This window comes from Melopsittacus undulatus, chromosome Z, assembly GCF_012275295.1.
Source record: "Melopsittacus undulatus isolate bMelUnd1 chromosome Z, bMelUnd1.mat.Z, whole genome shotgun sequence".
Lineage (NCBI taxonomy): Eukaryota > Metazoa > Chordata > Aves > Psittaciformes > Psittaculidae > Melopsittacus > Melopsittacus undulatus.
The window spans coordinates 43,992,747-44,007,078 of NC_047557.1; the positions used below are offsets into that span (position 1 = coordinate 43,992,747).

The following is a 14,332-nucleotide window of genomic DNA, read 5'->3' on the forward strand; positions in this document are numbered from 1 at the left end:
CCTCACACGAAACCATATCACCCAAGGCTTCATCCCACCTGGCTTTGAACACCGCCAGGTATGGAGCATTCACAACCTCTCTGGGCAACCCATTCCACTGCCTCACAACCCTAACAGTAAAGAATCTAACCATGCTGTGGGCACTGTCCTATTATTGCTTTGCTGATACACTGTAAAAGAAGAATGAAAACTAGAGGTCAAATCCCATTGTGTGCCTATCCCCTGTTAGAAAGAGGGAGGAAGGGCAGGCTGAGGAGCACTGAGATTACAGAACTGGGCATCCTAAGTGAGTCACTTATTCACAGTGACAGCTTTGACACCAGAAGAGAGGCATTGCCCGTGCCACCTTTGAAGAAGGATTAGACATGGCTGCTTAGTCTCTTGCTTTTTCTGACTTGGAAAATTCCCATCTACCAACACAGATGTCACTGATTACAGATGGGGCCCACACAGGGAAAGAAGTGTCTGGTCTTTAATTGGGACCTCTCTGTTTGTGAACCTGAGATGGGGAAAAAAGGACGTTTGTCTTTTCCAAACAAGTCCTCAGCATGTGCTTCACTGCCAGCAATGAATCTTGTCATGAAATGCTGCCCTTTGATCACGGTGCCTTTCTGATCACAGAGCAGCAGTGATGGGCTCTGCTCTGCTTGGACGTTCCTAAGCAGCATGTGTAGGGATTTCTGGGTTTCTGTATGCTTATGCAGAAAAGAGCCTCCATGCTGGCTGTGGAGAAGCAGGTGTTTAATTTGGAGGTGGAAGTGGAGTTGTGTTTACAGTCTGCGATAGCTGGAGAAGAGGGATCTGATCAGGTTGCTCTTAAGCAAGGCTGTGGTACTACACTGCCTTGCATAGAACTGGGTAAATGTTAAAAAAGGATCATACAGTTGGAGAGGAGGTAAAGGATGGGAAAGAAATACATGCCCATAAATCACAGTTAAGAAGGTGAGAAGGTTCAAGCCTGCACCTATTGCTACTTGAGGCTTGCAAAGCTATGGGAACATGCTGCCTGACCTCCGGTCACACTTGTGCAGTTACAGGTTCAAATGCTGCCATTTGTCCCACAGTCTGCTATTGACCATACAACAGGATTTGGTTTTTTAAGTTTTACTATACAGCTGTTTTCTGTTACTAAATGGAAGCAGTTGCTGCGTGAGCTCTACCTGCACACAGCACTCCATGTTGAGTGGAGGGAGAGAGAGGGATTGCAAGTCCCTGTTGCAAGTTCCCTGTTGCCAGCACCTTTTGTAGTATGCAATTGTTTGACCTTATGCAGAAATACAAATCAGGAGTAAAATGAATTCAGGAAGTAGGGTATTGCTACAAATATTACCAAAATCTGAAGTCTGTTATTCTGCTAAAATTAGATTTTTAAGTTGCTTTTTAATGGGCTGGTTCATATTCCAGGTTTTAAAGTATTTAGACATCTAGATAATCCTCCTCAAAATCACAATTAGGTTGTGACAAAAATTACTTCAATTGACCAGATCATTCTTACCTTAGTTTCCTGAATGACTGCACAACATTTTGCTGCCTTGTCAGTGGGCTGACATACTTGCACTGTGGGATGCACATAAGGAAAGGAGGTTGTCTGAGGTGGCAAAACCTGGGACAGGGCTGTCTGTACAGTCAGTGATGTACTATGTATTATGAGGCTCAGTGAACTCAGTCAGCCTCGGGACCAGCCACCCCTATACCAAATGAACAGCAGTTCCTCTGGTATTCAAAATGAAAAGCAGCATGATTAGGGGTGGGGGGGGTGTGATGCTGGAACTAGATGATCCTAAGGCCCTTTCCAACTCTAACCATTCTGTGATTATTTGCAGTGTTGTCAGAGGGAGTTCCATGAGGCTGGAGAGATGACTTTGGCTAAGAAAATTCTGGGAAGTTTTGGTCCAGAATAAAGACTCATTTAATATGTTAGCTTCTTTGCTCGGTCTCCTGACAAACACTTGGCGTACACAGTGATCACAATTGCAGAATCCTTGTCAGAATGATGCATCCATTCTGCTTGTATGCAGTAGGCTTTTGGCTAGAATACATTTTTGTGAATGCCAAAATGATACTATGTCAGCACAGTTGAAACACACTTGGCTGTTTCATTGCTCCTTCTGGGCAGCTTTAGCATCTGATCATCTCTGATGTTCACGAGGCCAAATTTGCATGATAAAGCATGCTTATACTGTGGCATAAAAGACAGGAATGCCCATCTGAAATTCACACTATATAGAATGGAAAGTCACTAATGCAACTGACTGGTATATTGAAGAGTATCTGTCAGCTTTGACAGAGGGAAAAAATAAACCATTAAATGCACTTTAAAATTGACAATTGAACTGCAATGCTTCCATGGTAAGCAATTGTAAAACCTGGGGTTTAGTCCAAATATTTATCTGTAACAACTGGCATTATTTCTTAATTACCTAGGAAAATGATGTAATATGTGAGTCCAATTTATGTGTAGATAGGAAGAGACTGGAGATAAAAGCTTTCAGATGGAACAGAACAACACTGTGGTGCTGTGGAAATACTAGCTTCCTTCTTGCTAATTAAAACTAATTTATAGTAGCATAGTTTTGTTATTTAAAAAAGTTTCTCTGTATCTTTTCCTCTACAAGCTAGGTTGGAGCCTGGCCTCTCAGATTCTTCAATTAACATATAAGATTCAAGATGTTAAAAAATAATGTTTTTCAATAGAGTCCAAACCTCTGTTTTGTAAAGATCACAAGTGCCTCCTACCTTTAATATAAAGTTTCCATTTTATCGGACAGTAAGTCTTACTGTATTTCAGATTACCCCATTTTCTAAGATGTCGAAGTATGTGCTTTTGTTCATTGATTTAGATTTGCTGTCTCGTGGCGCCTTTTAAATTGGATCCAGCTATTAGCAAAATGTACTTGTTTTCCCTGAAGCTAGTCTCCAATTCTGCAGACCAAAGGCATAGTAAAAAGGCTTAGCTTTTTTCTCCCTTTGGTAAAGGCATGGTTTAAATTACTTGCTTTCCAAGTCTTACTTGTAGACCTCAGGATTAAAATATTTAATTTTTGCTGTATATATATGATGGAAAACATTATTAGTAAGCTGGATCATTACAGTATAAAATATAAAACTTTCTCTGAGGATATTTGTTTTAGGCTTGTCTGATTGTTCATGTGTGGAAGGGGAGAATAATATGGACTATGCAAGTAATTTATCACCTGGGTCAAGAAAAAAGTTACCACTTTCATCTGTGTTCAGAATAGTTTAAAATATTGTTGCTCAGGTGTGTCACTGAGGACTTTCCTTTTGAAAGTCAAGCTATATATTTGGTGCCTTAGATGGGTTTAGTTGGTGAGCTTCAAGCACCATTTCCCAAAAGGCCTTGGCCCAGGTTGCTAAAACAAAGGGTCTGCCTTAGAGGTGGGTTATTATTACATGTTATATTTCAATTAAATAATTTGACATATCAGCTTGTGTTGTTTGAGAACAGACTAAGTCAGCATAGTTAATCTTGGTTTTTCAATATCTCCCATGCACTGCCGAAATTCAGGTAATGTTTGAGTTGCAAATACTGTTGTGCTATCTTGTGTATTTTTCTTGAAATGAAACTAAAGGATAATACAAAACCACTGGAGTTGTGTAAGTTGCTGCTTCTAAATTTGGAAAGCTCTGCTATCTGACTGTAGCATCCCTTCAAGACATTTCTTCTCAGTGCTTGCCAGTACTTAGGTTATGATGAGGTTAATATTTATGGAAATGTAAGAGATGGTTTCGAAATGTTGTACCCCAGACAGTGAGTTTCTCAGTGCTCTCCTAGCAATGAACCGTGCCTCAGAAGTGCACTACTAATATGGGCTGTGTCTTGCAAAACAATCTTCATTTAGCTTAAAAAGCTAGTAGTGGAGACGTTCACACCAGCTGTAAAAGCAGGGCAGGAGGGAAGAACAATTTCCAGGCAATGAGGACCCACCCACCAGAAACTGGAATTCCCAGTAGACCTCTATCAACCCATCCACCTCTTCCCATCCTTGGGAGTATTGGGCATCAGCCACAGGCTCGGAAGGTCAGCTCTCAGCCCAGTACTGGAGGCTGAGAGAAGAAACTGTATTTCCCAGTTTGGCATGTGGGTCCCTGCAGCTGCCAAACCAGTAAGAGTGTGTATGTGGGTAGGAGGACAGTTACAGGTGTTGCTTCAGGTCCAGACAAAATTGTATGTGCTTTCTGCCAGCAGAAAGCAGGAAGGATTGCTGTAAATTGCTTTTTAGGTTCAGTTTGTATTGTTTGTGGTGTAACCAGCCAGAACTACATATGGTATGCATCTCCGAACTGTGCAGGAGAGCACAGCACAATGTGTAGAAGATTCAGAGAGGAGTAATGAGTTCCTGTATTTGCTCCTGGTAGGAACAGAAGAACCAAGAAGAGCATATACAGGATGCGGTATGGTTAGCTCAGCCCTACCACAAGCTACTTAGTTTCCAGAATTTCCTTTTGAGACTGGTTTGTTAAAAGTGCCTGTTCACATGACTCATTCATTAGGCTGTGAAGCTGTGGGGCCCGTTTTACTTTACTTGATCTAAGCACTGGCTGAGATGTTGGGAACTGATGGTTCTTTTTCCATCCTTATGCAAATAAAATTGCCATGTTTGTGGTGTAAGCCTAGGGCGTGGATTATACTAGAAGAATCACTTATTTATAGTGCGTGTACCAGAGAAGTGACTGTGTTTGGTCTAGGTGCAGTTTGTGTTACATGTCCATCTAAGTGCCACACTGCATGGGGGATGTGGGGGACAGCAAAGTAACCAATATATACGTTCAGTGCAAGTAGCAGTGAAGATTTCAGTGCCAGCACTGTGCAGGTCACCCCCTGCCCTGTTTCACTCAGAGCCATCCTCTGTTTCTGTGCTTTGCCCATTGGGTTCCATATGAGACAAGGGAGAGGTGGTGGGGCTGATCCTCCTCTTGGTTTTGCAGGCCCTTCGGCAGCAATTGATTCTCCTGCAGCTTGCTTGGCCACGGCAGCATCTGGGCATTTTGGAAAACAGGAGGCAAACGGGTAATCTGAGGATAACAGACATGCTGCTTCTGCCCAGCTGGAGAAGTGCCAGCATGTCAGGTCTGGAAACATGCCAGGATTTGTGCTTTCCCTGGGAAAGAAAGGGGGGAAAGTGAAAGAAAGAAAAGCGTGTGCTCTCGCAGGCCTCACTCAGCGAATAAATGCTTTTCCTTCAAACTATTTGAAAGGACGAGCTCTATGGGGGAAGGAAAAATGAAGAGACAACAGTTCAGTTGTGTGCTCTCCAAAGCCATTTGGATTCAGATAATCAGGCCATGATACAAATGTAAGGCAGACATACACAAGATTAGATGTGAGGTAGTAGGACCACATGAATGCCTTCACAGGAAGAACTTCTGTCCTGCTTTCCCTGCAGCTATTGCAGTCGCACCAGAAAAGGCGTGATGGGGATGAGCTGGCTTGTGCACTATGCAAGCCAGGTCCCTGCTTGTTGTCAAGAGCACTCAGTTTAGGCCCTGAAGTCTTGTGACCTCTTACTTTAGTATCAATAAATATTTTAGTAACTGCAGGGGCAAAACCAGCTTCATCGGGAGGTGTGAAGAGAGCCCCACCCCAGAACACTTTATAATCTGCTGATGGAACGTTCTCACTCATGGCGCAGCTTCAGACACAGAAACTGGACCTGGTGGTTCACCTCCTGAATAAGTGCTGTAACTGATGGACCATGAGATGTAGAAGAGCAGTGATCACAGGAGGGTAACCAGTCTCTTTCTCCTTATGTTTCTCATACATGCTATGAGAATACATAAGGATTTTTTTTAATATGTGCAGAATAATGTGTGTCAGATGAAGATATACAGCCTTTTAAATGTGCTTGTATTCTGTTCAGTTCGCTCACTCTGTGGATGAGAGAGGCATATGCTTAATTTTTGAGCCTTGAAGATTTGGTCCTGGTATGAAGCTGCTGAGTATTATGAGAAATGCTCTGTAACAAAGCTGGATTGCTTGGGAAGATTTACTAGGAAATATTTAATGTCTCCAGGGAGAAGCAGCAGCTGGGCAGGGTTTTGAAGGTTTACATTATGGATATAGGCATATATATCAAAGTGAGATGAATCTTGGAAAACCATTTACTTTTGTAGAGTTTGCGCTGGTTCCTACTTGCAGGAGCCTTAACAGCTCCTATTTTGTCAGCAGAGAGCTTCAAGAGACTGCTCTCATTCCATACCATCCATTGCACTGTAACTGTTCAGGATCTTACATGCTGTGAGTGCAAACTCCACACAGCCACAAAACGCCTCAATATTTTATTTCATTCATAAGTGGTGTTCAAACTTTTTATTGAAGAGGTCAGCTGGAAAGAGGCATCAGGTACACAAACAAGGACTCTTCAGGATCTGTGAGCATTTATCACTTAGTATTTATTCTACTAGGATTAACATCTAATTACATAAAGTCTGTGAAATGTTTTCCTGAGATGAAAAGATGGCAAGGACTAGGACAAGGAAAGTATTTTCAAATACTGTATCTCCAAGAGCAACAATATATTTAAGTGTGACATCCTTCCCTCACTTTCTGGCTTCCCTCTTCAATGTTACCAGTAAATCTGTCATTCAGAAAAAGGTATATGTTCAGTTACTCAACATGAGCACAATTTGGACTTCGGTTTGCAAACTATTAGAACTGCTAACACTTTACTGTGATGGGTTATTGAGTGCCCTGTCTTTTCAAGGATGGTAAGAACAAAGGCTGAAACAGAAGGATTTCGAGGGTGGAGGAGTTTTATTGCATGTAACTGTTTTCCTTTATAATCAGCGCTGAGCTACTAATGGAATATAAAATGTTTGGCTGATCATTGCTTACAACTGAGGAAACCTTTCTGGAGAGTAATACGACACTTATGCCACAGAAGTGGCTAAGAACTAATCAGAAATCCAAGGACAACAGCAACAAAACCACCCACGTGTAATTAATGTTCACTCTACTTAAAAATGTTTTTCAGTTGTGATTTGCTTGCAAATTTCCATGCTTTTCATTACTGTATGTTAATAACTGTTGTTGTCAGTGTGCATTTGGTGGAACAGCCCAGCATTTTAAGTGCTTTGCAAGGTGCTTAAAATCTCTTACTGTCAAAGATAGGATGGCAACTGTGTTTTGTTTAACTGGAAGCTCCTTGTTTCATGGTTTTATATCTGACTCTTACCTTGGCATGGATTTAGTATTGGTACAGAATTATACTTAAGCCTTTTTATCCCTTGGACTATACACTTACATAGGGGAAGTTATCAGTTGTATCATGTGTCTCTTCCAGATGTTTCCAGTACTAATCTCCTCACCCTCCCCCTTCCATCAGTATAAAAGAAACAACCTCTACCCTAACTTAAGGGAAATCAAGAATGAAAACAGTGGAGGTGACCATGCTGCAGATCTGTGCCTGCAACCAGGAGTTTGTCATTAGGCATTCTGGGTTTCCAAAGCCTGGGCTTGCATATGCAGAGTGCTTCGCCAACCGGCTTACCAACCGGTGTTGAGAGGCACCTGCCTGGCTGCTGGGGGTGGGGAGACAACCCACAAAAAGCCCCAGACCCAACAATGACAAAACAAAACTGATGAGAGATGTATCCTTTATCAACACATACGCAGATACAATACAGTTTGGGGGTTTTCTCTAATATCTTTTTTTTATTCCCAAAGGTTCGGCATCGGTGGTGCGAGCTTATTGTTAAGCACAAGTATGTGCCTGGGTATGAAGACGTTGAGAAATTTCTCAGAGAAGATCAGGTCAGTTACATTCAATTAGCCCATTCAGAATAATCCACTTTTTGATACTCTTAGTGTGAAACCAGAAGATTATTTAAACATATTTTCTTGCTTAAATTTGTCAAAAACTGAAATATGTATTTAGGTTTTGCCTCTTTTGTCCTTAAACACTGTAGTTCAAGGAACTTTATTCAACCCCTCAGCATGCTGATCCTCTGATAAGTAGTGTAATAAGGAATATTTTCTCCTCTCCTCCCATATTATGTAGGGTAGAAATGATGCTAGGAAGATACTTCTCATCATGACTTCCTTTTTTAGGATGACAAAGGCAAGTATAGCTCTGAATGTTAATGCACAGATATGAGCTAGGTGCAAAGAAGTCAGTGCTGTGCTGACTTCAGGTTTTCAAGATGTTATCCAGGAGACGCACAGCACAGTGATATATATCCAGAGAATGCAGGCCTCTCCATGATTAGGGAAATGTTACCAGAAGATTTTGAAGGTCTTGAAAGGCTGGCTGCATGTGGCATCTTTACTACAGCTTTTTATTTACAGCATTATGGACTTACAGTTCTAATTGCACGTCTGCCTCATTCTTTCTATTTCACCTTTATTTATTTTATTCACTATGAACTCTACAATTCACTGCCTAGAATGACTGTTATATATTTAAAATCTATGTATGTAAAAAATAGCATGATAGGTCAAAGTCTAGGCAAGATATTTTATGTTGACAATTAACCAAGCTGTTTACAGCCAGTGAGGCTTTTGTGACTTCAGGCAAATACACTTTGTCACAACAGCACAATAAAACTATTGCAGTCTTTCTTCCAGTTCTGTGGTATACCTTCTATTTATATCTCAGCCAATAAACAGGAGCCAAACATCCTGGCAAGCTCTCTCTTTAAAAAAAAAAAAAGGCATAAACCAAGATTCTTTATGAAAATAAGGAGTTACATAGATTGTGCATACATTCATCCTGTGCACAGATGGAGATAACCATAGTAGAAGCCGTGGCGGAGGGGGAATCCATGAGTTCATAAAGCCAAACATACTGACTTGCATTATGTTTGGAACCGATACTATGTTCAGAACAAATAAAGACTAATGTTTTCTGCAGTGCAGGGACATAATTCTTGCTACTTTTTTTTTTTAAATGTAATCTTCAGTATCTTTCATTTAATTTACTTACCTCAGCAGTGCATGCAGTTTATGGCACAACCAGCTTCTGGAGTGACTACAACTCAAATCAAAGCACTTGCATGTGCTTACTGTTTATGCAAGATGCAGGTTTTTTGGAAATCTAGGAAAAAATGCAAATATGACTGTTTTCAGGTCTGCAGAAACTCTGTCTGTTTACTACTTGTTAATGTTTAAGCTTGGGGCGAAATTAACACTGGGTAGAGGAGGTAATTCCTGTTTGCAACAAAACTCCAGCATTTTGAAGTGTTCTATGAAAGCAGCTGGAGCCTAGCTCCGAAGCTGTGTGTGTGCCTGGTGCAGCTGTAGATGCTAGAAATGTGAGCTTTTGGGTCTCTGGGTGGCAGAACACACAGTTAGGGGATTGGCAAGGAATCTGGCAGGTTTCTACCACTCTGGGACTTTTTCCTGTAATGTCTGTCTTTGCTAACCTTCTTCCCTTCTTACAGAAGCTAATGTTTTCTAAGGCTTACCAGCAATGGTAAAAATTGTGGGGAATAGTACTAAAAATTGTTTTTTTCAGTGCTATCCAATTTTTTCCTCTTAGGCAAGTGTCCAAACAGTAAGTACAACTGTAAAAGTCAGTGTGCTAACCTGCTAATATTTTATCACCTGTATAATCCTATTTTGATAAATACAGATTAACACTTACTGAATTTCTTTAGTTAGGCAAAAAAAACATTGTATCATCAGAACAAAAGGCAATCCCCTGTTAAGTTAGACAGTACTTTGCTACCAGCCTTCAACGTGGTCCAGACCTCACCTCCAGGTGGCCCATTGTCTTTCTTGAGAGCTGCTATATCCAGAATGAGTACTTAGGAAAAGCCTGCTGCCTTATCAAGCCAGAATTTGTGCATGTTCAGGCTGTACCTCAGATGTAAAGAGAAGAGTCTGAAACACAGGGCTGACTGAGTTCAGTTCACATCCAGTAACTGCCAAATGGGAATTTCAGAGTGGACTGTTTCAGCTGATGTCCTCTTTATTCAATGTGTATGTAAAAATCAGAGCTGGAAGAAACCATTTAATGGAAGGACAAACCTGTTTTCTTAAGAGGCATTTGGAAATATTTGAGGTGGTGGATAAAAGAAAACAGATTTCAACTTGAAAAGTGACAAGAAAAATGGAGTGAGAAAACATTTTCTTGTCATGAGATAGTATATACGCCTTATATTAGTATCCTGTTCTTACACACTCAATGCAACATACAGACAAGCATCCTTAGGCTAAAGAGATCCAGAGAAAACTACTTGTTTGGGGGGAAGATGTTCTAGAGTATATGCTATTTTGTGTGTTTTGGATTGTCTTGTTTTGGTTTTAATTAAATGAATACTAGAATGTCAGTAAAATGAAAACCAGCTAACTAGTTATTACTGGTGATAGGATGCCTGTGTATTGTGTTCCTCTTTCAGGCAATGGGTGTGTATCTCTATGGTGAATTAATGGTGAATGAAGATGTGAAACAACAAGAACTTGCACGTAAATGCTTTGCTGCAGCACGAGAACATATGGATGCATCCTCAGCCAAAGTGGTGGCAGAGATGTTGTTCTGAAGAGGTGATTTTTCTTTTTTAGATTAAACACCCTGGCTTTGCCTCATGCTGAAATAATGTGCAGATGTAATAAATTTTGGCACACCATAGAGCTTGTGGCTGCTTCGCTCGAGAAATAACTCATTGAAAGTATCTTGGGTTTTTTTTGTTGTTGTTGTTTTATTTTTTTGATTCTTCTTCCTATTTTTTAATTCCATCTGCTGTAGCAGTGGGTTAGATACCTGTAGACCCTAGCTGGAGAGCATGGAGCATGGCTTTGTTATAAACTTTGCAATGGACTGTACAAGAGACAACTGTTAAGTCTGAATGGCCAGAGCAGGCCAGGCTTCACCTGCAGTTGTTTCCCGTTCTGTATTCTTAACTTCGCTCACAGAAATTGCAGTTGTACAAAGAGCATTTCTGTTTAATGCAGCTGCATGTTGACTTGTTAGGCAGCACAGTCTTACAATGGATGTATGAAGCTTTGCACTTGGAAGCAAATCTGAATCACGTGAGAACAAACTCATAATTCAAATGGTTTTGTGTTAAGAGTAGTGAGGCCTTTGAAGACCGGTTATGAGGTAAGAAGAGCAACCTTAACATGAAAAAACTGCTTACTGTCATACATAATCTGAAATGAGTGGGGGAAGGAATCACCAGAGAAAAAGCAGAATTGCAAGAAATGTCCGTGGAGTAAAGATTGCTGCAGGCTATAAACTGGTAATTTGCAAACATATTCTCAATTTCTCGGTGTATTTGAGTACCTAGAGGTAAGCTTACAGTGTCTGTACATGCATGTGTAACATACAGACAACTAGGATTAGTATGAAGGTCTCTTCCAGTACAGCATACCTCAGATTTTTGCTTAATGATATAACCCAACTGACACTCTGGTTGCCTTGGTTGTTCATATAACTTTACAGCTGATTTATGGTATCAAAATTCAGGCATCTGAATTATCAAAATCATCAATTTCTAACGGGTACCAAGCAGAAATCTTCATTTTCTCCCATTCAAGCCTGTACATGTAGCAGTACTTATAGTGAACACTGAATTTGTGGTGTTTATTTTATTTATATGAAATATAGCAGATGATATATACCATGAAAACAAGTTTGGTTATGAACAGCCATTTTGTTCTTTTGTATAGACAAGAATTGTGCCTGCCAAGAAAATGTTCAACAATTTTTAGTCTAGTAGATGCCTTCAAATGTCTGGAGGCCAGAAACATGGAAATGCAGTTTGTTCTGGCACTGTGTACTAGGAACTGTCTTCAATATTTCCTTCAATAATAAAATGAAAATCAAAACTTTTACAGGCTTCTGATGGTGAGTATCTAGCATGGGAAAATTACATGGTGATATATGTGTTAGCAGTAGTTTAGAATTGCCCGTTTGGCCTTTCAGACAGACTAGAAGTGCATGGTGAGCTATTAACATAAAATCTAAAGATAATGTTATGCGTACAACACTTTGTGTGACTGCACAGCTTTCTTTTAATGTTGTGGTTGTTTGGGTTCCTGGCATGATGATTTGTGACTTAAGATAAAAATCACATTGCCAGGGATTACCACACAGCCATAACCAGCTCCTCGTATGAAACTCAGCATAACTACCTGATCTGTGCACAGTGTGGAATCTGCCCTGTCCATGAAACAGGAAGGCAGCAGAGGAAAGCAGCAGATGCCTTGTGGAAGAACCTGCTCTGATAATTAGCTACACCAAGACAGGAACCTCTCTGGCGAGGTGCAGAGCTTAGCTAATTGGTGAACAGTGATTATTTCCCTCTTTGTTCACAGTGGCTAAGTTCTACACCTGAAGAGAAGGGTTGAAACTTCGCTTAATGTCACTCTGTGCAGGGCAGAGAGCATTTGCTGGCTGAGATACCTTGCTGCTGAATGGGCAGATTTACAGTGAATGCATGTGTGTGAGGTGCAGGATACCAAGGATAAGAGGCAGAGATAACTTGGGGAGGACCAAAGACTCTTGGCTTCAGTAGAGAATAAACAGCACGCATCCAGTTCTCCATCTGACTGCAGATGTAAGGCACTGCTTGCAATAATTTGGTTACCATGCTTTTCTAAATGTCAGAGTAAATAAATGTATGTGACTTTAATCTGGAATTGTCTATAAAGCTTTGTTTCATAGTCTTCTCTTTAATGGACGCTGTCATGATCTCTCTGCAGTTGTAGCTTAGCACCGTGTGTTGTTTGCATGAAATTGTGGCAGCTCCAGTTGGAAACAACATACAGCTGCTGCTGTTGTTCCAGGCTGTTGATGGACCCGTCCTCCGGTGCCTACTGAGCTGATATCAGTTCTGATTTTACACACTGGCTCAGTTCAGCAGGAACAGGAGTCGAGCCCTAGAGCAAAAAAAGATGTACCTTTTGTCAGAGCCTTTGAGAAATATTACTGTTTTCTCCCAAAACCCGAATCAGTATATGTTATGTGATGTCCTGATGTTAAACATTAAATGGCCCAAGGTGGAAAAACTACCTCAGTACTATATAGACAACTGTTGGCTTGAGATGAGAAGGTATGTGGGTACGTAGCATATCACACAGTATTGGTTTGGTAACTGACCTCCAGCATTATTCTCAGAGTAACCTGCTAATAACCAAGCAAATGTGCTTGCACTGTGAATCTTCTTTGTTTTCTGCAGGCCTTGTTGTGGAAGCTCTAGAAATCTAGAGATCATTATAACTCTGTAACCAGTTATGTTCTACTGGTAGCTCCAATTAGAAAGCTGGGGCAATCAAGAATACACAGATAGTCCTTTATCGTGACAGAGTAATAACTTTTACTGCTGTTTCTGTTGCAGGAAAGATGACAGAGAAACTCTTTTAATAGATCTCCTACTAAACCCTGATGGTACTAGGATTTCTTTGACCCAAGACATCAAAGGAGGGATTATGTGACTGCTAAAACAATCATCTGACAAAACATTTACTTCTCAGTATTTATGTCTTCCAGAGGCTCAGTGTACCCAAGACTGCGTGCGTACAAAACAAACTACACACAGACACGTTACTGTGGCTTTAGGTTGGTTTTTAGTACAAAAAAAAATTGGGGTTTATCCTTGCTCTTTGATGAAACAACCATTCCAGTTTGTAGATGCCAGGAACTCTTGATCTGAATAATTCCGTGCACTTCAGTAATTTGACTTACATTAATAATCCCCAAAATTCAATGTAACTATATTCCATACTTAACATTTTGTTTAAAATCTTTATGCCAAATTAAAAAGACAATATAAAATTAGCAGGATTTGGGGTGGAGCTCAGGAGATCAATTGGAAGGGGAAATACCTATAAAAGTGACCACTTACCATCCTGGAACTTCAGAAAGCACAAAACCAGCATTCTCTCTCTGTCTTGTTTAGGTTAGTTTTTACCAGAAATGCCAGACTTTCCACTTTCTGAAATGTCTTCCATACCCCTGTGGTGCTCCTTTTACACAGTGATTATACTGAGTGTAGCTCTTCTTTCCTAGGAACATACTGCCCCACTGATCAGGAATCATCCTAATTGTTCCTTTCAGAGAGTAAGAATTTAAATTGCACAGATTTCTGAATGTACTTACCCGTACACTCTTGTTTTACATCAAATACTCTTGTAAAAATAAATACTTTTTGCAAGTATGTTGAGTCTTTCTGTTGCACAGTGGTTCAACATTAATTTACAAGTTCAGGGAAAAGAATGACCCCAGTTCTGCTTTTGCAGTAGGAGAGAAGCAGCTGAAAGTCATTAGTTAATGGACAGTAACAAGAAAAATGGAATGTGGTAATTAATTTTATAGTTCTGGTGGTCGGACCCCACCTCAGCACCAACTTCAGTCAAATGGGTCTTCAGTCA

The 14,332-nt window shown here is 40.5% G+C and overlaps 1 protein-coding gene across 2 annotated transcripts in view; it reads left to right on the forward strand.

Moving 5' to 3' along the window:
• The window catches only part of AOPEP (aminopeptidase O (putative)), a 194,441-nt gene extending 180,323 nt beyond the window's left edge, over positions 1 to 14,118 (forward strand). For both annotated transcript variants that reach the window (XM_031054131.1, XM_005154922.2), the window contains exons 15-17: positions 7,685 to 7,771; positions 10,360 to 10,504; positions 13,300 to 14,118. In XM_031054131.1, coding sequence (XP_030909991.1) covers positions 7,685 to 7,771; positions 10,360 to 10,500 — 228 coding nt within the window. In that variant the 3' untranslated portion in view covers positions 10,501 to 10,504; positions 13,300 to 14,118. The remainder of the gene's footprint in view (positions 1 to 7,684; positions 7,772 to 10,359; positions 10,505 to 13,299) is intronic.
• Positions 14,119 to 14,332: the final 214 nt, after the last annotated feature.